Consider the following 22,820-nt stretch of genomic DNA (forward strand, 5'->3'; position numbering starts at 1 on the left):
TTGTATGCTCAACAGAATTCTGAAATTGGTAGATACGTGGATAGATATCAAGGACTTTTACTATTGTTTTAACATTTATTCAAAGGTGATTGATCATGTAAATGTGAAGTAAAAACAATATACTGTGGGATTTGTTTTTTAATATAGTTTATTAATTTATTCATATTACATCTCAGTTGTTATCCCATCCCTTGTATCCTCCCATTCTTCCCTCCCTCCCATTTTCCCCTTACTCCCCTCCCCTATGACTGTGACTGAGGGGGATTACCTCCCCCTGTATATGCTCATAGGGTATCAAGTCTCTTCTTGGTAACCTGCTGTCCTTCCTCTGAGATACTGTGGGATTTGTAACAGATAAAATGTATGGCATTAATGGTGCCAGGCACAGGAGAATGGAATGAAGTGTGTAGTTATGACAGTCTCATATGTAATATGTAGTTCCAAGGTAGGCAAACTAAAATAATATAAACTGTGGATTAATCACTTAAAATACAGTGTAGCTAATAACCTAATCTTACTGGTAAGATGGAATCGAAAAACAGTAAAGGAGAAGGGAGGGGCTGGGGAGATGACTCGGTTGGTTATGTGCCTGTTTTACAAGCAAGAGGGCTGAGGTTGGATCCCCTGCACCCATGTGAAAAGCAGGCCATGGTGGCATGCATCTGTAACCTCAGTGCTGGGGGAAGATGCTGAGGGCTCAGGGGCCAGCCAGTTTAGCTAAGTGGATGAGTTCCAGGTTCAGTATGTAAGACTCTGCCTCAAGTTAAGGTGAAGACAGGGCTGAAGAGATGGCTCAGCTGTGAAGGCTTAACACTTAAGAGCTCTTACAGAGCGCCTGAGTTCATTACCAGCACCCACATCGGGGAGCTCACAACTGCCCGTGACTGCAGCTCCAGGGGATCTGACAGCATCTTCTGTCCTCTGCAAGCACTGCACTTTTATGCATGCGTACACACACACACACACACACACACACACACACACACACACACACACACATACTTAAAAATAAATCTTCAGAAACATACATGTGTATGTCTTAAAAAGATAAGGTGGAGATCCCCACATCTGTCGGCGTCCTCCAGCCTCCATGTATACATCTTCTCCTCCCCCTCCCTCCCTCCCTCACCCCACCCCCCCACCCGTGTAATAACCCCCCACCCATATGTACCAAAGTATGTTCTAGGCTTAACAGAAAGAAAGTGCACAGTGTTTGTGAAGTTCAGCTGGAAGGGAAGTTTCTAGGCTTAAGTGTTTACGTCAGAACACAAGACAACCCTCCAAACAACAGCCTAGGCATCCATATTACATCAGAAAATATAAGTGCAGGCAACTCTGAAGCAGTAGGAGATTGAAACAAAGGGCAGAAGAAATATCAGTGAAACTGGAGGTTGCTCTGTGGAAATCTCAGTATAATGCCTGCGTGCTTCTGCTCTGAGATCAGCAATAAGATGATTCATGTTGGAGTCTTTATGTCTGGGCTGTAGAAACAGTCTATATGCCTGGGCTGTGGAAACAGTCTATATGCCCGGGCTGTGGAAACAGTTTATATGCCTGGGCTGTAGAAACTGTCTATATGCCTGGGCTGTGGAAACAGTCTATATGCCCGGGCTGTGGAAACAGTCTATATGCCTGGGCTGTGGAAACAGTCTATATGCCTGGGCTGTGGAAACAGTCTATATGCCTGGGCTGTGGAAACAGTCTATATGCCCGGGCTGTGGAAACAGTCTATATGCCTGGGCTGTAGAAACAGTCTATATGCCTGGGCTGTGGAAACAGTCTATATGCCTGGGCTGTGGAAACAGTCTATATGCCTGGGCTGTGGAAACAGTCTATATGCCTGTGTGGGAATGCTATCATGTACGTTTAGTGCTAACTCAATCCAGAAATTCCTTCACAGATGTGACCAGAGGTTTGTCTGCTAGGTGATTTTACATCCTATCACATCAACAGTCAGTATTAACCATCACAAAGTAGTGCCTAGGATGCATACTCAGCTGTGAAGTTACTGACAGAAACAATTAAAAAGTCAGTAAAAAGGGACGCATTTGAATACATTCTTCACCAAGGAAGAGTTGCCACCAGAGAAATTAAATTATAGCCACAGTGTGATGCTAGCACAGTCTTTTAGAACATTAGAGTGGGTCAGTTTCAGAGGTGACATTACCACTGTTTGGTAGAAGATGTGGACAGTTCATGCACTATAGACAAGCATATAAAGTTGCCCTGGAATCACTTGAGTGAACTGTCTCGGCACCACCTCATCTAGCAAGTCCATCATTAGATATTTACCAAGGGGAAGGAAAACATGTGCCCAGGTAAAAAGGTGTGCACAAACCTGCCTTTCACTTCCAAGTAGCCAAGCTGGAAAACAGCACAAATGTCTATTAACAAGTGGACATAAAAACAAGACATTTAACAGTGGAATATTATCCAACAATAAAAAGAAAAGCATTCAAAAGTAGCAATGTGGATGAATCTCAAAATATGAGTTGTAAGTAAAGAACCCAGGAAGCCAGAGGAGACGTTGTAGGAATGTTCAGTAAAACTCTGAGATAGAACAGTTTAACATAGGGACACAAAGGACGTCCATGGTTGCATGGGCCTATATTAACTGGGAAGCAAGTTGAATGACTCTTTGATATGCTGTAAATGTTCTCTGTCTTGATTTCATTCCCACGAACATGGGAGTATACACATGTCAAAACTCGCAGAATATGCTCCTAGGATGAGATATGTGCCTTATACCTCATTAACACTGACATTGCATGGCCAGTGGAATGGCTCAGTGGGTAAAGGTGCTTGCCATTAAGCCTAACAATCTGAGTTTGATCCCCAGATCTCACAGGATGGAAGGAGAGAAAGTTGTTTTCTGATCTCCACACGTGGACCATGACATGAGTCCATGTGTGTGGATACATGCATGTGCATAGAAGCAAGTTCTCGGAGTCCATGAAGAAAAACTTGATAAAGCTGTTGACAATTTTCTCATTTACATAACTTGTTTTACATTGAACATTAGGAATTTCTGTGATTTTAGTGTTTATGTTTGGGCCATGGTGGAACACAGTAGGGGGCACAAAGGAAGGGCAACAATATTTGTGAATTGATTTACTCAACAAGCATCTATTGAGTACTCTGTATGTATCAGTATGTGCGTGGTGCCTATTATATAAAGGGGAGTACAAGTAATCCCCGACGTCTGAAGAACTCATGGCTGTGAGAGTAGAAACTGAAGTGTGGCGTTGTCAGTGCTGAGAGAGAAGTCTTACGGCTAATGTACGCAGGGAAGAGTAATGTGCTCCCCACTGTGGCTTGGGACCTAGGGGGTGGTAGTTGCATTTGCTTTGAAAACCAGTTGGTGGTTAAAGTAATGTGCTTGGGAATCAGACTGGTTTGGAATGGAATTCTGGCTCTGCTGTGGATTCTAGCTGTGTCAAGTCAGAATCAATATAAAGTGCCATAAGGTCAGGTGTCGTGGAGTCACATATGTGCTTAATAAGGGATGGCTCTTGTGTTGGAGTGGGGTAACAGAAGAGGAGGAAAGACAAGGAGCACATGCACCAAGGCATGGGAGGTCACACCTTCAGAACAGGACGGTGGGCAGTGTGGGGGAGTTGGAGCAGTATGGAGGAAAGCATAGGATCTGAAGGTCAGGATGTGGTCAGAGCATGAAGGACTGCGGTATGTCTGCTCTGTGATGGTGCATTCCTGCTGCAGGTCCTGAGGCAGGGCAGTGGTCTATAAGAGGTTTCTGGGAAGATGCTGGTGATGCTGATGATGGAGGAGGGAAAGGAGGAAGGCAGAGTTCAGTAATGTGGCTGTTGTAGTTCAGCTTAGAGACAACGGAGGTGCAAGAGTGCTCAAATGCAGAGATGGCTCTCGTCTGAGATGCTGTTCAGAGAAGTTATCAGCAGAGCATGGTGGTACCTGGGATACAGGACTCCATGTAATGGAGCACCTGAGAATAGTTCTGAGAAGTCCGGCTTGGGTACCTGTGGGATCGTGCAGTGCTTCACAGAAACAGGATGGTCATGAAGGAGAAGTTTCTTTCATGAGTTAAAACAATGGTTGAAGAAGGCAGTAACATTGCAAGTGTGTGAGTACTATTTTTGTTTTTTTTGTTTTTTGTTTTGTTTTTTGTTTTGTTTTTGTTTTTCTCGAGACAGGGTTTCTGTGTGTAGCCTTGGCTGTCCTGGATGCACTTTGTAGACCAGGCCGAACTAACAGCAATCCGCCTGCCTCTGCTTCCCGAGTGCTGGGATTAAAGGCATGCGCCACCATGTTCCAGTTTGAGTACTATTCTTAACATACATGTTTTGAGTATTCTTTAATATATTTAACTATTAATACATTGAAAATATACATGCAATAGTAGCCTAATATTCATATGCATTATAAATCTTACACAAAGTAGAAAAATCAGATTAAAAGAGAAACACACATAAATCAAAATTGTACCTTCCCCTCATAAAGCCAGAACACAGTCTTGAATATCAAGAAGAACAGCTGTTGGGGATAATCTGCTGTATTTTGATGCTAATTACTGCTTGCTGTTTGACCCACCTTTTGCTTAGTAAAAAGCCGTCTCACCTGGGCAGGGCAGGAGATAGGTGGGGCTTAGAGAGGCGGAATTCTGGGAAGAGGAAGAAGGACCGCCACCAGGAGGAGACGCGAAGTGAAGAGAGCAAGGCCGCCATGGGTCAGTTGGAGGAGAAGCACATGGCCCGCGGCGTGGATGGAGAATCCAGCCCAGATGAAGAACATGAGCAAGTATTTGGGATTATGGATGGCAGGTAGTTTGATAGAAGTTAGTAGAAGTAGACGGCATGAGATTGAGGCAGGGATCCCATGCCTGCCCCACTATGAGAGGCAATTTAGAAGATTGATATCTGCCCTGCTCCAGGTTAACTAAGGCTATCTTAAAATATAACAAGTGTCTGTGATTTGATTGATTGCTAGCCAGGCCTACAGATAATACTTGTAATTTTAAAAACAATAGACGGGCATCTCCCACTTTAGAGTCACAGCGTCAGGTCACCTGCAGCATCACAGAGAAGGGAAGTGCTGGGTTGTCTTCAGCCTGGGAAAAAGACCAGACTGGCCTCAAACTCTGAGATCCATCTGCCTCTGTCTCCTGAGTGGTGGGATTAAAGGTGTGCACTGCCACGGTGCTGATGCCATCACTGGCAGTGGAACCTTCTTAGTATCCATGGTGTTTTGCTCTAGAAGGTCATTGTAATTCAAACAAGCAAGTTTTAACTTCCTTGGCACAAACTTTAGCTGTGACACAAAGCACCTTTCCCCCTTAAAATGTAAAGCGTAGGAGAAGGGGCCTCTCTGCTCGGAGTCCCAACCAAGTAAAACCAGGAGGGAGAGATGCTTCCACGGTCTGGCCGGCACAGAGGAGTCCATGACCTCGTCCCCTTAATGTAACGTGTGTGTTCCATTACTCCAACAGCTCAGAGCGAAACACAGACCTCTACGTTTAAAGTAAATGTCGCTGCTAATGCACTGCTCCAGTTTGTTCTGACTCTCTGTCGTGGTGGTGCCTTCCTATTGGCAATTTCCTCTGTGGTTGTGCGAGGCCAGTTGTGACAGACTGATAACGATGGAGGGGGCTACTCTGGCCAGATCTTAATTTGGAGAGTACAAAACATAGTTTTGACTAATTGGTCCAGTAGGAACTGGAGTGGGCTCCAAACAACTCCGGGGGTCTGCGGCAAGGAAACGGGGAGACCTCATCAGCTGTCTCCCAGGCAGCCTCCTGACAGAGTGCCAGGGTGACAGAGTAACTTAGTCAGTGCATTTATGTCTTGGATAAGACTCGTGCTATCTGTGATACTATATACACAAAACCCCGAGCCTGGAATTCCTTTTAAGGCCACAGAACAGAAGAAAACACGAAATGCTACATCTTCTTTTGGTCCAGACTGCATGGAGTAGGGGAGGGGGGAGGGGCGGAAGCTTGAGTTGCTGACATCTGCTTAAGCTTAGCTGCTGTGTGAACGGATCTCCAGTCTCTGTGAGGCTAGCAATGCAGATCTCTTTGGCATCCAGAACCAGTGGCAAGCACAGCTGGAGCCAAGGCCCTGTGAGTCACAAGCCCAGCCCCCTCAGCAGCAGCAGGGAAGAGAAGTCAGGAGTGGGCGCTGCAGTAGGTGCCACATGTGGCTTGAAAAAAACGGCTTCAAATGATTCCGTTTACAGACCATGTCCTGTAACGAAAACGTACAAATGTGAGCCAGGAGCGGAGGGGCTGGCTGTCACGGCTTTTGCTTCTGTTTTCTGACTCTTTGTCGTGGTGGCGTGACTGTTTATTTTGTGTGGAAGGATGGGGTCAGGGAAGCTGACAGGAGCCCGGGATCTGGGACGAGCTGACAAAGGGAGCCAGGAAGAATCTGAAAACAGTTCACTGTCAGCATGGTAGGCGCAGTGGCCCAGATGAGCAGGAGCACGTTTCCCATAACCTTCTCGGCCTTTCCATGCTACTTTACTGAAAAGACTTAGGGTTTTTCTTTAAGTGTTAAAGTTACAAAGTCCTTTTTTCCCTGTTAACTTTTCCAGGCACTGAATTTCACACACATACGTTATCCTACTTCCTGTTTCTCTCCTTGACTGACTGTGCAGACTTTGTTCCTCACCTTGGTAGTCCGTCCTTCACCATACAGGCCTCCCTTTTGTTGAGGTTGCATGTTTGCAAGACCACTGCCCCACCCCTCCTTAAGCTTTCTTTCTTCACTCTCCAATTTCTCCTTCATGTCACACCCACTTTTGAAATCTAGGTTCTGGACATGAGAGAAAAACACACAGTAGTTGTCTTTATGAGTATGCTTGCTTAGCAATCTTCTGTTCTGTTTTCCTGATAAAAGTCATAATTTAATTTTTTCTCTTTATTTTAAATTTTTTTATTTTTTATTAATTTTTCAGATTATATCTCAATTGTTATCCCATGACTTGTATCCTCCCGTTCCTCCCTCCCTCCCACTTCTACCCTATTCCCCTCCCCTAGGTCTGTGACCCAGGGGGACCTCCTCCCTCACTATATGGTCATAGGCTATCAAGTCTCATCTTGGTAGTCTGCTTATTCTTTCTCTGAGTGCCACCAGGCCTCCACACCAAGGGGAAGTGGTCAAATATGGGGCACCAGAGTTCATGTCAGAGTTAGTCCTCGCTCTCCACATAACTGTGGAGAATGTCCTGGCCATTGGCTAGATCAGAGTAGGGGTTTGATGTTTATTGCTTGTATTGTCCTTGCTTGGTACAGTAGTTAAAAACAAGGAAATCCCGAAATTTGTGGACAAATGGATGGAACTAGAAATGATCATCCTGAGTGAGTTAACCCAGAAGCAGAAAGACTCACATGGTATATACTCACTTATAATTGGACACTAGCCCAAAGGCATGTCCCATGAAAATCTTCACTTACCAGGAGATTGGGATAGATGTGATGACATCCTATTGGACATTAGGTAAGAGAAATATAGGAGAATGGGGAAATAGAAGGATCTAGAGGGTCCTAGAAACCTACAAGAAGAACATCATGATGGGTGGATCTGGGCCCAGGTGAGTCTGCCCAAACTACTGCACCAACCTTCTTTTCTCTTTGTGGCTAACTTAAATTCCTTGTGTGTATATACCACACTTTCTTTACCAGTCACCTGATGATGGAAAAGTAGGCTGATTTGGTTTCCTGGCGATTGTGACTAGTGTAGCAATAAATATGGATGTGCAAGTATCTTTGTGGTGTGCTGACTTAGGATTCTGCAGATCTGTTCTCAGAAGTGGTACAGCTGGGTTACATAGGAACTTCCATATTGACTTCTACAATGGCTTGTTGGAGTGTGCATCCTGACCAGCACACTCCAGACTCTCCTCTCACTGCCTCATCAATGACGTCTGTTGTGGTTTCGTTGCTCTTAGCCATTCTGACAGAGTGAGACAGACACTCAAACCAGTTTTATTTGCATGTCTCTGGTGACAAAGGATGTTACATACTTTTCCAAGTATTTCTTCTTACTGAGATCCACCTCAGTTCGATAGCCCATTTTCTGACTAATGATTTGCTCTTTTCCTTGTTTAATTGTTCCCGTTCTTTATGTATTCTAGATAGTAATCCCCTGTCTGATGTATGGTTGGCAAAGCTTTTGGTCCCCACTAGGCTGCCTCTTCACTTTGCTGATTGTTTCCTTTGCAAAGCCCCAAACTAACAAACATGACCACAATTCTGTGGCAAGTGAAGGTCACAGAAAGGCGATGTAAGAATAGAGTTGCTCTGAGTCAGACAGATCTATTTTCAAATTTGGACTCTTCTGTGTGACCTTACACAAATCACCCAAGCTGTCCAAGCTGCAGTTTTGCTTTAAGAAGGAATCACTATTCACTGCAGAATGTTGTCTGGGCAGAACCTTCCAGAACCTCCTGGTGTTTGGAAATGTGTCTCCTCCTCATTGATGTTTAAGAGAGCCCCCCTCCCTCCCCATTTGCTCTTGGTTTTCTCTGCATTATTCACAGGTACTGTGAGGGCTGGTCAATAGCCAAGTGAAACGTCGCGACTTCTTCCCTCCCATGCGCAGCATGCTGCTAGGTGTAGTTTGAGCATGGTCCCGAATATTACCCTCTGAAGCTGGAAGTCAGATTGGCTTATTGACCATCCAGCAGGGAGCAGGATAGCTCAATCTTGTAGTCATAAAGTTGCTGTTAAGAACTCACAATCCAGAATGTTCTCTTTTGTTTTACTTTGCTTCACAGGAAATAGCAAGGCCAGTCTGTGGCACTGAGAAAACTGAAGAGGGGTGGATTTTGTATTACTGTGATAAAAGCAAGTTGAGAATGAAGGGTTTGTCTTGGTCCACGGCTTGAGGGAATTTGATCCATCACGGCAGGGATGATTTCGGTGGTGAGAGTTCCAGGTGGCTGTGCTTCATGTCCAGAGTCAGGAGGCAGAGATGAGCTGGGATGAGTTGGCTTCCTCTATGATCCCTACAGCCTATTGGATGATGCCACCTCATATTCAGGGTGGGCTCCTCCCTCCTCAGTTGAACTGGTCTGGAATACCCTCACAGATGTGCCTAGAGGACCCAGTTAGGTTGACGATGACCATTAACCCTCAGAGTGCTGTGAAGGATTAAGGAGGGACCAAATGAAACTGCCACTTAGTTGGGTTGAAATGGTGCCGGAGAATGAAATGATCTTTGCCTTCAGACAGACATTGGAATGTACTTCATAATGACTCTAAAGCACCCCCCCCCCCCACATTCCACTCATCAAATCCTGCGATGTGTATGGAAAACGGGCAGATAAAATGGGCCAATTAGACCACAGCAACATCTGTCCAAACTATAACCCTTATCCTTAGCGAAAACATAATCCAGGATCACACAGACGCCCTGCAGATGTACACAATCATTTAACGCGGCTTTTGAGAAGACTGTGCTGGCTAGCTGCTGGCACTGGGCTGCGGCTGATGAGAAATCCAGGCACGGCAGAGCTGGGAATACATACAGCTTTAAAGAAAACGTTAAATTCCTAATAAGTATCTACTTAATATAGTCTGGCGAGTTCTTCCCCATAGGCTGGGTTGAAAACACTCCTGACTGCTTATATAAAGCGGTTTCCCAAATATATTTTAGCAATCTGTTTAAAATTTGAGAACAAAATTTAGTTTTAGGTTGTTTCCTTTAGGCTTAAAAGTTTTTTTTTTGTTTGTTCTGTTCACTTTGAAACAATGTATTTCATCTTTGCTGGACTGTAGAGATGAAAAATTTAAAATTTCTCTACCCAATATGTAGAAGAACACGACAAGCACTCTCCACAGCACAGTGCATCTACACATCTTGAAGGAAGAGGAGAGAAAAGCATGCAGGAAGAAAAGTCGTAGTATTAATTTTTAAAGGTTTATTTGTTTTTATTTTATGTGTGTGGATGTTTTGTGTGTATGTATGTTTGTGTACAACATGTGTCCCTGGTGTCCCTGGAGGCCAGAACAGTGCATCAGTTCCCCCAGAGTTGGAGTTACATGTAGTTGTGAGCCACCATGTAGATGCTGGAAACCAAACCGAGGTCCTCTGGAAGAGCAGCCAGTGCTTGCAACCACTGAGCCATCTCTCTAGCCCAAATTGCAGTATTCTCAGTACAGCTCAGTAAGAGACAAGTGAGAGTCTCATTAAAAACAGATTGCAGTTTTCCTAATGTACGTGGAACACAGTTCACATCATGACACTTAACGGCATTTTTTGGTGAAAATGTCATGGTATGATATATAGCAAGCTCATAATGAGAGAGAGAGAGAGAGAGAGAAAGAGAGAAAGAGAGAAAGAGAGAAAGAGAAAGAGAGAAGAGAAGAGAAGAGAAGAGAAGAGGAGAGAGGAGAGAGGAGAGAGAGAGAATTCTGCTAAGCTATGGTGTTGGTGAGATGGTTCAGTGGGCAAAACTCTAACATTTTCCACACAAGCCTGACGACCTGAGCTTGGTCCCTGAAACCCACAGTAGAAGGAGGAAACAGACTTCTAAAAGAAACTTGTCTTCTGACTCCAAAACCACAGCGTAGCACATTTGGGCATGCATATTGGGATCACACGCATATACACATACACACACTACACACACACACACACACACACACATACACGGACACATGCACGCATGCATGGCGTGCACATATACAAAAGCACACGCAGGTACTCACACACACACATATGCACACACACACATATGCACACACACACATATGCACACACACAGGTAGCCTTCTTTGTTGTTCTTCGTGCCCTGGCCACACAAGGCATGAGCAGATAAGCTCAGAAGACCTATGTAACAGGCACGCTCAGAGGCAGCACGGTGGAAGCTCTCCTTCCGCCCGCATTCCTGTATTCACCCATGAGAACTCACTCCAGCATGACATTACAGCCCCCTCCCTGGGTGGACACTGAACCAGCCTTAGACTTATTCCTGCTCCAGAGGCAGGGTCAGGAAAGCATCACATGGAAATGCACCGCCAAGTGACATTTCTTATAGCTAGTTAGTCTATCAAATGGCTGGCTGCATTCTGGCTAGCACTAACTAGCTAACTAGGTAATCAATATTGGAAACTAATGAGAGTCCACTGTGTGGGGGGCACAGTGTTGTCTGATCAAATGAAAAGAGCGTGTATTAGTGACACATGACATACTATGTGCCCTTCCTACCTACATGCCATGAGTCAGTTTCTCATTGAGTCTGCCGCATACCGGTGTGTCTAGACTGGCTGGTGAGCTCCAGAGACCAGCCTGTCTCTGCGTCCCAAGTCTCTGCGGGGATTACAGACGTGTGAGGCAACACTGTACCAGGCTCTTTATGTTGGTGCCAAGAATCTGAGCTCAGACCTTTCTGCTTGTGTGGCAGATACTTAGCAGCTGAGCGTCTCTCTAGCCCCACACTTTAGATTCCTCCCCAAAAAAGCCTGCCTCTGAAATTTCCAAAGACTCAGATTCCTGGGAACTCAGTTGTTTTTTGTTTTTGTTTTTGTTTTTTGTTTTTTGTTTTAATTTAATGTGTGTGTGTGTGTGTGTGTGTGTCCGCGCTTAACAAGGCACTTCCAGCAGCATGCATATGGAGATCAGAAGACTGCCAGAGTTGGTTCTTTCCTTCCACTATGTGTGTGCCAGGGATCACATTCAGGTCATTAGGCTTGGCAGCAAGTCCTCTTTACCCACTGAGGCAGCTTGCCAGCCTGGAGCTCAGAGTTTTGACACTGTGTGAGTGGCACATGAGGTCCGTGAAGGGAGGTATGGCGTGGGGAGGTGCAGCTCTGGGTCAAACACTGAAGAAAAAACTAGGGCTTTCTGCTCAGGCTCCTGTACTGCTGAGGTGATACAGTGCCTGTGGGGTGGTTGTGTGGTCCATGTCACTGTCAGAACCGTTGAGACAGAAGAAGCCTGGCTCTCACTTTAACATGGACAGGGGGAAAAAAGCCAACCGCTGTTGAACTGCGTCTGCTCCCCTAAGGATTCTTGCCTTTTGCCTTTATTCAGCCAGCTAGAGCTGGACTCTACAGAATTGTGAAACATTTGTGCCAGGGACAGTCGAGTGATTTACAACTCTGTCTCATTTGAAGCTTTCAAGCGCATGATCTATAGTAGCTGAGCTTTGGATCATATCAGGCTATAACACACACAGTCCCCTAGATGTCCCCTTAGCCGTCCCAGAACACTGAGGGATTCTTTGTGATCTCAGCCTCAGTTGCGCCTGGGTGTCCTCTCTCCTCCCACGCCTATGTCTTTCTTTGTGGCTGTGTTGTCAGACTGCCCCACTGAATGGAGATGAGGAAGGGAGCCCCACTGACCGGAGATGAGGAAGGGAGCCCCACTGTTCCTTGGGGTTGGCAGTGCGCTCAACAGGAACTGCTGTGCGCAGAGCTGCCCTTCTCTGGGGAGGTTCACAAGGGTAATGCAAGAGCAGGCTGGATGTTTCTTTCTTCTTCTTTTTTTTTAATCAAGAAGTTCTGCCAAATTCTATCAGAACTCAGAGAAAATATATACAAAGTCTGAAGTCAATGGGATTCACTTTTAAACATTCTTAGCTTGAGGAAACGGGGCGCGGGGTTGGGGGGAGATGGCTCAGCTGCTAAGAGCACTTTTGTTCTTCCCAGGTTGGTCTCCAGCACCCACGTGGCAGCTCACAATCAGTAACTCTGGTTCTAGGGGAGTTCAGCGCCCTCTTCTGGTTCCCTCAGGAACTGCAAACATGTAGTGCATAGACTTATATTTAGGCAAAACATCCATACACATAAGCTAAAATAAATAAATCTTTAAAAAACACTTGAATCAAGTAGAAATCCTTCACACTTTAAATGTTTTCTGCATTTAACTGGACACAGTTGTTCTGAGAGTTGATTCAAACTTCACAGACGCCATTGTGCAACGCTGCCTCGTCTCCAGTGAGACCTTTATGTAATGAAAATTCCTTTGAAAGTGGTTGCCCAATGATTGACATTTATTCCAAATACTCCACAGTGGCAGCTGCTTAATCCTTTATTCTGGTGAAGTGCCTTTAATTAAAAACAGTGTTTCCAAAGGGCACTGGTGATTTTCAAGAAATTGAAGCAGTATAATAAGTTGATGCCCTGTCTTGCTCTTGGTGACTCGGCAGTCTGACAGTGGAGGTCAGAGTAAGTTATGGAAAGCAAAGCAAGCTGAAAGCAGTCTTTAGAATGTAGGCAAACTCCCTTATATAGGGGCAGAAATGCAGGTGACATTCCAAAGAGGAAGCGCTGTGTGGCTCTGCCGCTGCCATGTCTCCTAACGAGCTGACCGATCTATACCTGTCATGTCCGTCAAACACAGCTGGCATTTAATGCTGCTCTGCAATGACAAATTCCTTGTTTTACTTCTGCACAGTGAATATACACGGTGAGAGTGATCACAGCGTATAAGTGATGAACCAAGTCTCAATACAAGTACCTATATTTAGCAATATAAATCCTGTAGCAATATAAGTCCTTCTACTAACAGAGAAGCAATAATTCATATTAGTTTTGATTCCACCTTTGGAGGCAATGAGTGCATTATTTTATAAGTCAGAGGTCGCTGCAGTTTCATCAAGTCATATTTAAGATGAGAAAGCCAAGGCTAGGAAAGGTGAAATGATTTGCCCCGAGTTACAAAGAAGATGGACTATTGAATCATCCATCATTTAGGCTCAGGTCTCCTGACGACACAGTCACTGCTGTTTGTACTTATTCTTTGCCTGTGAGTCAAACTGAAGTACAGAGGCTGCTCCCAATAGATGGGAGAGCTGGAGATAGCATAAGAGAAAGATAAACAAACAGGCTTATCTGGACAGGACCTCAGCTCATTAGGAAGAAGGATGAGGAGGAAAGGGCAGGAGGGTAGAAACGGCACAAAGACAAATAGTCAGGGGAAAAACGTGGAACAAGGTGGATGCCAGACATTTTCAAGATTAATTCTTAGTTGAATTTGAAAAATAACAAGATTTCTTCATGGAGAAGCAAAGTGCGTACATATGTAATAGATATGAAGAAAAGCCTCGTGCATTATTAATACATGTAATGAACTATGCAGGGGCAGAGGAGAAGCCCGGCGTTGATGGAGGAAGATGGTGACCTCCAGAGAAACCCAGCAAGGCTCTGGATATGGGGTCCTCTTTCCTCACCAAAACCATTTACAGAGAAGAGGGAGGGGGAAAAGATAATTGATGAGGGATGTGTCATGCCCTATTTATAACCCTAGGAAGAAAGTGAAATTCGATAACGTGCAGACTGATTTATCAAACAAAGCCTAGCATGGAGCTAACGCTGCAAATGGGGATTTATGAGCGCAGCCAGGCTCCAGGACTCACCTTAAAGCCAGGTTTCAGAAAGGTTATCTTTCTATGGTAGTCACAAACAATTTTTATCAAATGACAAGGACACTAATAATAGCAATTTTTTTGTGTGTCCTTAGGTTGCTACTTATGTTTCTAAGAATAACCTCTGCTCATTGACTTTTGTGCTGAACCATCATTTGGGGATGAAGCCTTCAGTTCACACCTTCATTATAACCATGGAAAATGCCATAATCTCCAGTTTATAATTGTTTTTGAAAGAAAAGAAACAATAGGTCAGTAAGATTACATGCATGGATAATATATTTATAAGCGTGATGTTAGGAAGTAATTTTAACTAGGGCTAGAGAGAAGGAAGGCTCGGGTGGTAAGCACCTTGCTGAATGAGCCGGAGGACCAGTGTTTGGCTCCCCAGCACCCCTGTGAATGCTTGGCGGGCCTGGCCGCCTGCCTGAATCCCCAGCTCAGAAGGTGGGGACAGAGGGAGCCTGGGCAGCCAGCCTGCCTAGCTAGCCTTGCTGAGCTATGGGGTTGGCGAGAGAGACTCCACCTCAATATATGGGGTGGGACAAAACAGAGGGAGACACCAGTGTCACTCTCTGGCCTCTGCATGTGTGCATACTTGCATATGTCCACATTTGTCCACATGCTACATGCTGGCATACCACACATGCACAAACTATATAGACATTAAAAGTACAAACTTCAGTTATAAGAACTACCTCATTTCAAGGAAATGCATTTTTCTCTCTAGCAACAATCTTTTTCTTTTATTTTCATTTCCACTTTATTTCATTTTCTTTTTTTATTATTATTTTTTAAAATTAATTTATTCATATTACATCTCGATTGTTAGCCCTTCCCCTGTTTCCTCCCATTCTTCCCTCCCTCCCACTTCCCCCCTTCTCCCCTCCCCTATGTCTGTGATTGAGGGAGACCTCCTCCCCCTGTATATGCTCTTAGAGTGTCGAGTCTCTTCTTGGTAACTTGCTATCCTTCCTCTGAGTGCCGCCAGCCTCCCCATCCAGGGTAGCAACAATCTTTTTCAAGACAGGGTTTTCTCTGTGTAGCCCTGGCTGTCCTGGAACTCACTCTGTAGACCAGGCTGGCCTCAGACTCAGAGATCCCCCTGCTGCTGCCTCATGAGTGCTGGGATTAAAGGTGTATACCACCACTGTCCAGGTAACAATAATCATATTTTAAAAATAGTTGTGTCACAGTTTTAAACTACGGTCAGTTTCTTTAGTTAATCAGTTTGCTTAGACTGATCCTCAGTTTCCTTAGACTGATCCTTGGGTCTAACTTAACTTTAGAAAACTCCAAAAAACAAAACAAAACAAAAACCGTAACCAAAACTTTTATCTGTGGTGGAGCTAAGCAGTTAGAACATAATGCATGAAATCATGTTTGAGTGGCAGGACTTGAAGTCCAGGTGACCTTGGAAGCCCTTACGTGACTTCTCATGGGACAGTCTTCTGTGCCATCTGGAAGCGTCTTTCTTTACTCCATCACACTTGTCCTTCCGGCTTCCTGAAGTGGAGACAGCAGGATATTTTTCTCAAGAAATTTTATTTTTTAATGTCTCAGGAAAAAATGCTTCTTTTTGTGTTCTCCGATTACATATTTGCCTTTTAAAAATATTCTACTTCTTTCCCCAACCTGGTTCCAACTTATGACTGATCTGACTGTCCAGGAGTTTGACAAAATGATTGTTTGGGGCACTGTAATTTAGGATGTCAGCTCTTCAGGGCTGATTTTCATAAGATTTATGATATTTTATACTTATTCTCAACTAGAAACGAAGATTGCCATTGAACAGTACAGTGATTCCATCACGTGTATGGTACTGTTGAGTGGCTCGTGTCAGTGGCATTTGCACAGAGGCTGGTTTATAACCTTTGACCCTATGTTTTAAGAAAGAGGCAGTGCATCACTCTAAGCTGTGTCACACGAGAGGGAGGAACAGAATGCCCCTGTTCTTACTTTACAGAATGGAAAGCTACACACAAACTTCTAGATGCTTTTCAGGAGAGCCAGAAGGACACTTCTGACTCATTAGTTGTTCAAAGAAAATTTAAGTTTGAAAAATTAAAAAATATAAAATACTTTATGCTCAAAGAACAGGCAAGTCAGAGGCTGTGTAATTTGGAGTTGGGGCAGCCAAGCCTTCAGCCAAACACATGGGATTCCGCTCAGGGAGGGGTCCTGTGTGCCTGGGCGGGTCTGTCAGGCACACACCTGTGAAGCCTACCCCGGTGAAAACAAGGCAGCAGTGAAGAGGAAAAGTTATAACCTACTGCTGGTGAAATTGTCCTGCTCTCCAGCTCTCCTGCTCTTACCTGTGCTCTCAGGTGTGAGTCTCTCTCAAGGGGGCGCTGTTGAGCCATGGAGAGCCTGACACCAGCCCTGGTGCATATGGAGGGGCACCACAAGGAGACAAGTCCATCACTGAAAGGAGAGTAGAAGAGGGGATGGAGGCGATGCTTCTTACATGACCTGGAGTTGGGGTGTGATGGGAGATGAACTTGGGAACCTCCAACTTCCTAGTAGTATAATACAGTTACTTAGCGTCTCCGAATCTCACTTTTTCACCACGGTAAACAGTGGTGAACACCTTGTAAAGGTTATTGTGTAGACGAGAGCTCAAGCGGGAAGATGGAGTGCCCAGTGACTAGTTCCCAGTGTCGTTTCTTTTTTCCCTGAGTGACAATGGCTAGGAAAGGCTCCAGTGTCAGGGCAGCAGGTAGACAATCTACAAAGCTTGGAGAACCATGGACGAGCTGCCTGTTTCTCCATGACCGGGCCTCTGGGACTGTTGCCAGCGCAGAAATGCATCTTTCCCCCAGACAGGGCAAGGAGCAGGCTGTGGGAAGTTCACAGTGGCGTTCAGTCCCAGCACTGAAAACGGGCCAACTTCCACCCACACCGTGGAGACGAGAGCACAGCTGTGGGCAGACAGCAGAGTCCGTGCTGTGGGGCCGCCGGGTTGCAGCATGCTTACAGATGTGAAGTGTCTGTTCTGAGATTTGGTAATTTGTCTAGTTTACCCAGTTACATTTTCCTGACACGGAGCGAATGCAGCCAAAGCCATCTTATGTGGTTTCCTCACTTTGTTTTGATTTTTTATTTGTTGCTTACAGCATTATCTCCAGTAACAATCATGGAATTTCCTTCCCCACTAATCTGGTCTATTTCCATTTTGCCTGTTTATTTTTAATTTCCCTTCTCTTGGCTTGAAACCTCCCCTGCCTCTGCCTTGTTTATTTCCCTGCATGTGTCAGCATCATTTATCAGCATGTCCCTCAGAGGAACTTGGTCCAGTCTTAATTGTGTCGGTTGCGTTTTCCTGATTCCTGATGCGAGGATGTTATGTGCTCCACATCTCTAAATACCACACGATGGCCTTGGGCTGTCATCTACTCAAGGCTGCTCTGGGCAAGCAGACAGGCTTGCTGTCTGTGGCTTCCAGGCAGAGCATGCGAGGCCCAAAGGCACAGAAAGCCCTCCTCTGTAGGGAGACTTGCTGCAGTTTCTCCGATGTCACCCCGACCCTTGTTGACTTAATTTTCCATTTCCTCTTATTTGTCAGCTGGTTTCATGAGCATCAGGCCTGCCTTTTGCAGATACGCTCAATTGCCTGAAGCCAGAGCCACGAAAGCCAGTGCTGTTAATTAGTGATCAATTCCGTCTTGCAATACTAGCCCCTTGGAATATGTGCTGAATCTAGACTTGTTCCCTCATTATGAAGAACTTAGCCCACCAAGCCAGTGAGGTTTAAGGAGGAGATGACTTAACTTTATTACTTGTTATGTAAATTAGCAAAACACTGCCTCTTTTTTACTTCTGGATTGTCATGGGTTACTGACCTATTGGACTGACAGTAATTTAACATTTACTTAGACTTGCTCTGAACAGAACACATTTATAGTCTCAAGATACTTAAAGGACTTGAAAGTGGGAATGGAGTTGAAAGCAAGTAAATACAATAAAGTCTCAATGTGACACAATCTGCAGGTCCATCGAATACACAGGGAGGGTCCCATTCAATACAATACAACACAACAAAAACAAAGCCTAAAGTCACTGGCTGCCTTTGGGCTCCAGACACGTTTTAAAATGGCTGGAGTAGTATAGCCTAGGGGTGAGTCAGTGCTCAGTGGAGGATGCTCAGAGCAAGAAAAAGGCTGGGAAAGCAACCAGGCACAAAGGGCCCCAGCTGCTGTGTGGAACAGTTTGGGTTTATGCTCCATGGAAATTTTAAGGAAGCAGAATATTGGAACAAAAATCACCCAAAGAAGGGCGTATTTGTGGGACTTGAATGAAAGCAAGAAGATCCCTTAGAACAGTGTGGTAACAAAGCAGGTTGTAGTGAGATTCTGACCAGAGCTGAAGGAGACCTTCTTACAATAAGGATTCATGGAAAACCTTGTTCGGCCCTATAAATGAACCCAGAGCCCAGGAAGGCATTGCAGCTGATAAACCCTAGAGAGAACCAACCTCCCTCCCTCCCTCCCTCCCTCCCTCCCTCCCTCCCTCCCTCCCTGCCTCCCTCCCTCCTCCTGCTCCACTGCAGCTGATGATCCCTAGTGAGAACCAACCTACCTCCCTCCCTCCCTCCCTCCCTCCCTCCCTCCCTCCCTCCCTCCCTCCCTCCCTCTCCATTGCAGTTGTTCTTGTTTTCCTTTTTATGTATTGACGCTGGGGCTCTCCTCCAGGGCCTAGGGCTAGTAGCCACCAGGCGTGCCCAGCCACCCTCCAGCCCTCCATCACAGTTGGGAACATCATTCTTGTGGTAGTTCATACATTATATTGTACTATACCACATTATTAACGTGTTTATAACCTTTCTGTCCTTAAGCCTTGGTGATTTGGGATCAAACTTACTGAACTACTTGTGTGTGCCTAGCACCACACTTCGCATGCACCGGGTGTGTTTGAGAAATACAGCTCTCAACCCTGCAGCCAGTGTTCCTTCCAAATGGTTTGTGAAATACACAGTATGAAAAGACCATTAAGACTTGCCTTTCCCCCACCCATTTTCACTTCTACTCCCCAAGGTCTAGAGCAAAATGGCAAGAGACATGATAAGTAGATATATATTTTTATTTCCTATCACATTTGTACCAAGGAGCTAAGAGGTGGCTCAGCCATTGAAAGCCCTTACTGCTCTTGCAGAGGACCCAAGTTCAGTTCTCAGCCCTGACACCTGGTATCTCAAAACCACCTGTAGCTCCAGCTCCAGGGTGTCTGTTGCCCTCTACTAGTATCCAAGGGTACCTTCACCCATGCTCACATTCCCTTGTGTAATAAAAAATAAAATCTTTTAAGAATAAAGTTTGTGTCACTGTCCATTACCAAGATGTGTTCTATTCTTCCAGAAGCCGGCACTAAAATACCAGTAATAAATACTTGAAGGTAAAAAGTGGCCATAAGAGTTGTCTATTGTAATATTGTCTTCAGTGGTTTCACAGTCCAAAAAAATGGAGCACAGTACTTTGCTTTTATATCTTTTCAAATATTTTTTATTTTAATGTAGATTGTACATTTTTTTTCTTCCACCAGATCCGTAATGCCTCCTGCTGGCCTCTTTCAAGATGGAGGGGAAATCTGTGGGAGAGCCTACTCAAGTGGTGTCTAAAGTCAAACTTTCCACAAAAGTAGAAAACGCAGGACACTGGCTGGTGGAAGATCACGCTCGAATATGGGAAGTTTTAAAGACAGAGGAGGTAAGACAGTGATAAACGACAGAGCTGGTGCAATGGTGGATTTGCTCATACCTGAGACTAGAAAATTCCTGGTGTAGTGGATACCCCATGCCAGCTTGAAAATCTGTTCAAGGACAGCCAAGACTGGAAAACAGTATGCCCCTTGGACATTATTGGTGGGTGACACAGTGATTCAGGTAAAGGAGCTGATAGCACTAACAACCGAAGCATACAACAATGACCTGAGCTCAGTTGTACGGGACCTGCCCTGTGGCCTCGGCTACCTCACCGGTATAGACGAAGGCATTCTTCTTCCTGTCTTCTCTCCCAGGGTTGCTCCTCTGTGGTTTTCTTCTTTCCCAAGCCTTTTATTGAGGTCTCAACAAATGTTAGGGGTGTGTGTGTGTGTGTGTGTAAGATAGAAGGATGGAGAAACCCATTTGTTAGTAGAAATGATACAGTATGGCTTTTACTTTTGTTCTATGTTCGAGATAAGCGCAGTGATGAGGCCCCAACGAAGCATAACTGCATGAGAAGCTATTACAAGATCAGAAAGGAGGCTGGAGTTGAGAACCCGACCTTGGCCTTTACCATCCTAACTTCTCTGAACTGAACTGGGGGCTAGGGAATAACGGACAGGAAGAAGGCCAAAACTTAGAACTCGAGAAGGCTAATGTGGTCTGGAAACACGATAGGAATGGTGCTGGGAAGGCAGTGAGTATCTTCAAAGGCCTCACCTGGGAGCCTCCATGGCCTCAGATAGCTGCCCAGGCTCTGGGCCTTAGCTTGCAAGTTTAGAAATCTTTCTCATCTATCTAACAGTAGGGTGCTCACAAAAAAAGTAATATAATAATGAAAATAATAATGGAAGGAGACAACCTTGGCAAACTGTGCTAAGCTGAGCATAAACATTCCCATATGTTTATTTTCCACTTTAATACCTACCAAGTGAATTTTTGGGTTATTTACTTTATAACTTGTGAGTTTTTTCCTAAAGTGGTGGCACACCAATAGTATGTAAAAATGTCCACTATTTTACGAGTCTGTCAACTCTAGGAATTATTAGATTTCCTAATTTTTCTTCTAATCTTTGTTGTTTTGTTTTTATCTCAGCCTTATCTGAGACTGCTTTTAATAAAAAAAATTTAAAACATTTTTATTACACTATATGTTTATTTTGTGCATGAATGTGTCTTATATGCTTTTACTTTTCCATTAGTGCTTACATTTCTGAAGATTACAATATGATGAGTCTCTCTTTCTTTCATGCATGCGCGCACACACACACACACACACACACACACACACACTATGAACTGATGTCTTTCCTTGGTCTGGAAATATCTCCAGAATTTTTTTTCGAGACAGAGTTTCTCTGTGTAGCCTTGGCTGTCCTAAACTCAGTGGACCATACTGCCCTCAAACTCATAGCAATCAGTCTGCCTCTGCCTCTGTCTCCCGTAGTGCTGGGATTATAGGTGTGTGCCACCATGCCTGGCTCTCTGCAGAATTTTTAAATTCAGAATTTTTAGTCTTTTCCTTTTGTGAGGCTTACATTCTTTTTTCATTCTTTGTTCATGTTACCTAACTTCTTTCACAATTACTGTATTTTATTCCTCTTTGTGTTGCATTCTGATTAATTTCATGTCTGTATTCCAACTTTTAAGCTATATTTTTACTTCCAAAACCTTTCTTTTTGGTTCTTGTTTTACAGAATATCATTATATGTTTGCCTCTTTTTTTTCTATTCCTATTTTTAGTGTTAAAGTCCTATGTGGAAGGTTCTCAGATTTTTTTTACTCTAATTGCCATAGTTTCACAGATACTGGAAGACAGTACAAGCCTCTCAGTTCAGAGTAAATGACTTTATGGCTCCGTGGAGGCTGTAGGCAGAGTGTGCACGTGCTTGGTTTGGTCCCTTTGTCCCAGTTCCAGCAAGGGGCGCAGGGGTTGGGCCTCGGTGGATGCCTGCATGGGGAATGAGCCGGGTTGGGCCTCGGTGGATGCCTGCACGGGCTATGAGCCTTGATCTGGGACTCTTGCTTTTATTAGTGGCCGTGAGCAAGCTTGTACTTTGATGTAGTGGCAAGCATTAGTGCACCCCTTCAGAATGCTTAAGGCCAGCCATGAACAGTGGTCTGCGTAAGACAGGTAGGAGGCAAGGGAGAACCCATAACATTTTTGTTTCTAACAGTATTAAATATAAAGATTTTAAAGTTCCAATTCTAATTCTAAGGCTGTATGTCTTACTCTATTCTCTGATCTGTCTGTTTGCCCTGACAAGAGGTTGATTTGGGGCTGAGTTTATTTTTTTTTTTGGGAATGAAAGAAATTTCCTCCAGGGAGAGTTTTTATTTGTTTCTGGTAACACTACCAGTGTAACGCCATTTTGTTTATTTTATTGAAAATAGATTTTTTTCATATATTCTGATTGCAGCTTCCCCTCCCCCCACTCCTCCCAGTTGCCTCCTTCTCGCCCCTCCTATCCAGATTCACACCCTTTCTGTCTCTTGTTAGAAGATAAACAGCCATCTAAGGAATAATACTAAAATACAATAAGGTAAACAAAACAAAACAAAAAGAAAATAAAACCAAATTGGAATGTGACAGAAGAATCAAACAAGAAAAAATACAAGAAACAAATAGACCCAGAGACCTATCCATTTACGCACACCCGATTTCCATACAAGCACAAAAGTAGAAGCCGTAATATATATGCAAAGGACCTGTAAGGCAAAAACAAAAAACAAAACAAAACAAAAAAAACCCTGGCTTAACATTTTGAGACAAATA

General features: G+C 44.4%; 1 protein-coding gene across 2 annotated transcripts in view; it reads left to right on the forward strand.

The window, feature by feature from the left end:
* Positions 1–22,820, forward strand: part of RGL1 (ral guanine nucleotide dissociation stimulator like 1) — a 247,887-nt gene that overhangs the window by 73,736 nt on the left and 151,331 nt on the right. For both annotated transcript variants that reach the window (XM_084792400.1, XM_084792401.1), the window contains exon 2: positions 19,885–20,048. In XM_084792400.1, coding sequence (XP_084648526.1) covers positions 19,917–20,048 — 132 coding nt within the window. In that variant the 5' untranslated portion in view covers positions 19,885–19,916. The remainder of the gene's footprint in view (positions 1–19,884; positions 20,049–22,820) is intronic.

Source organism: Acomys minous (genome assembly GCF_964271855.1).
Source record: "Acomys minous genome assembly, chromosome: 1".
Lineage (NCBI taxonomy): Eukaryota > Metazoa > Chordata > Mammalia > Rodentia > Muridae > Acomys > Acomys minous.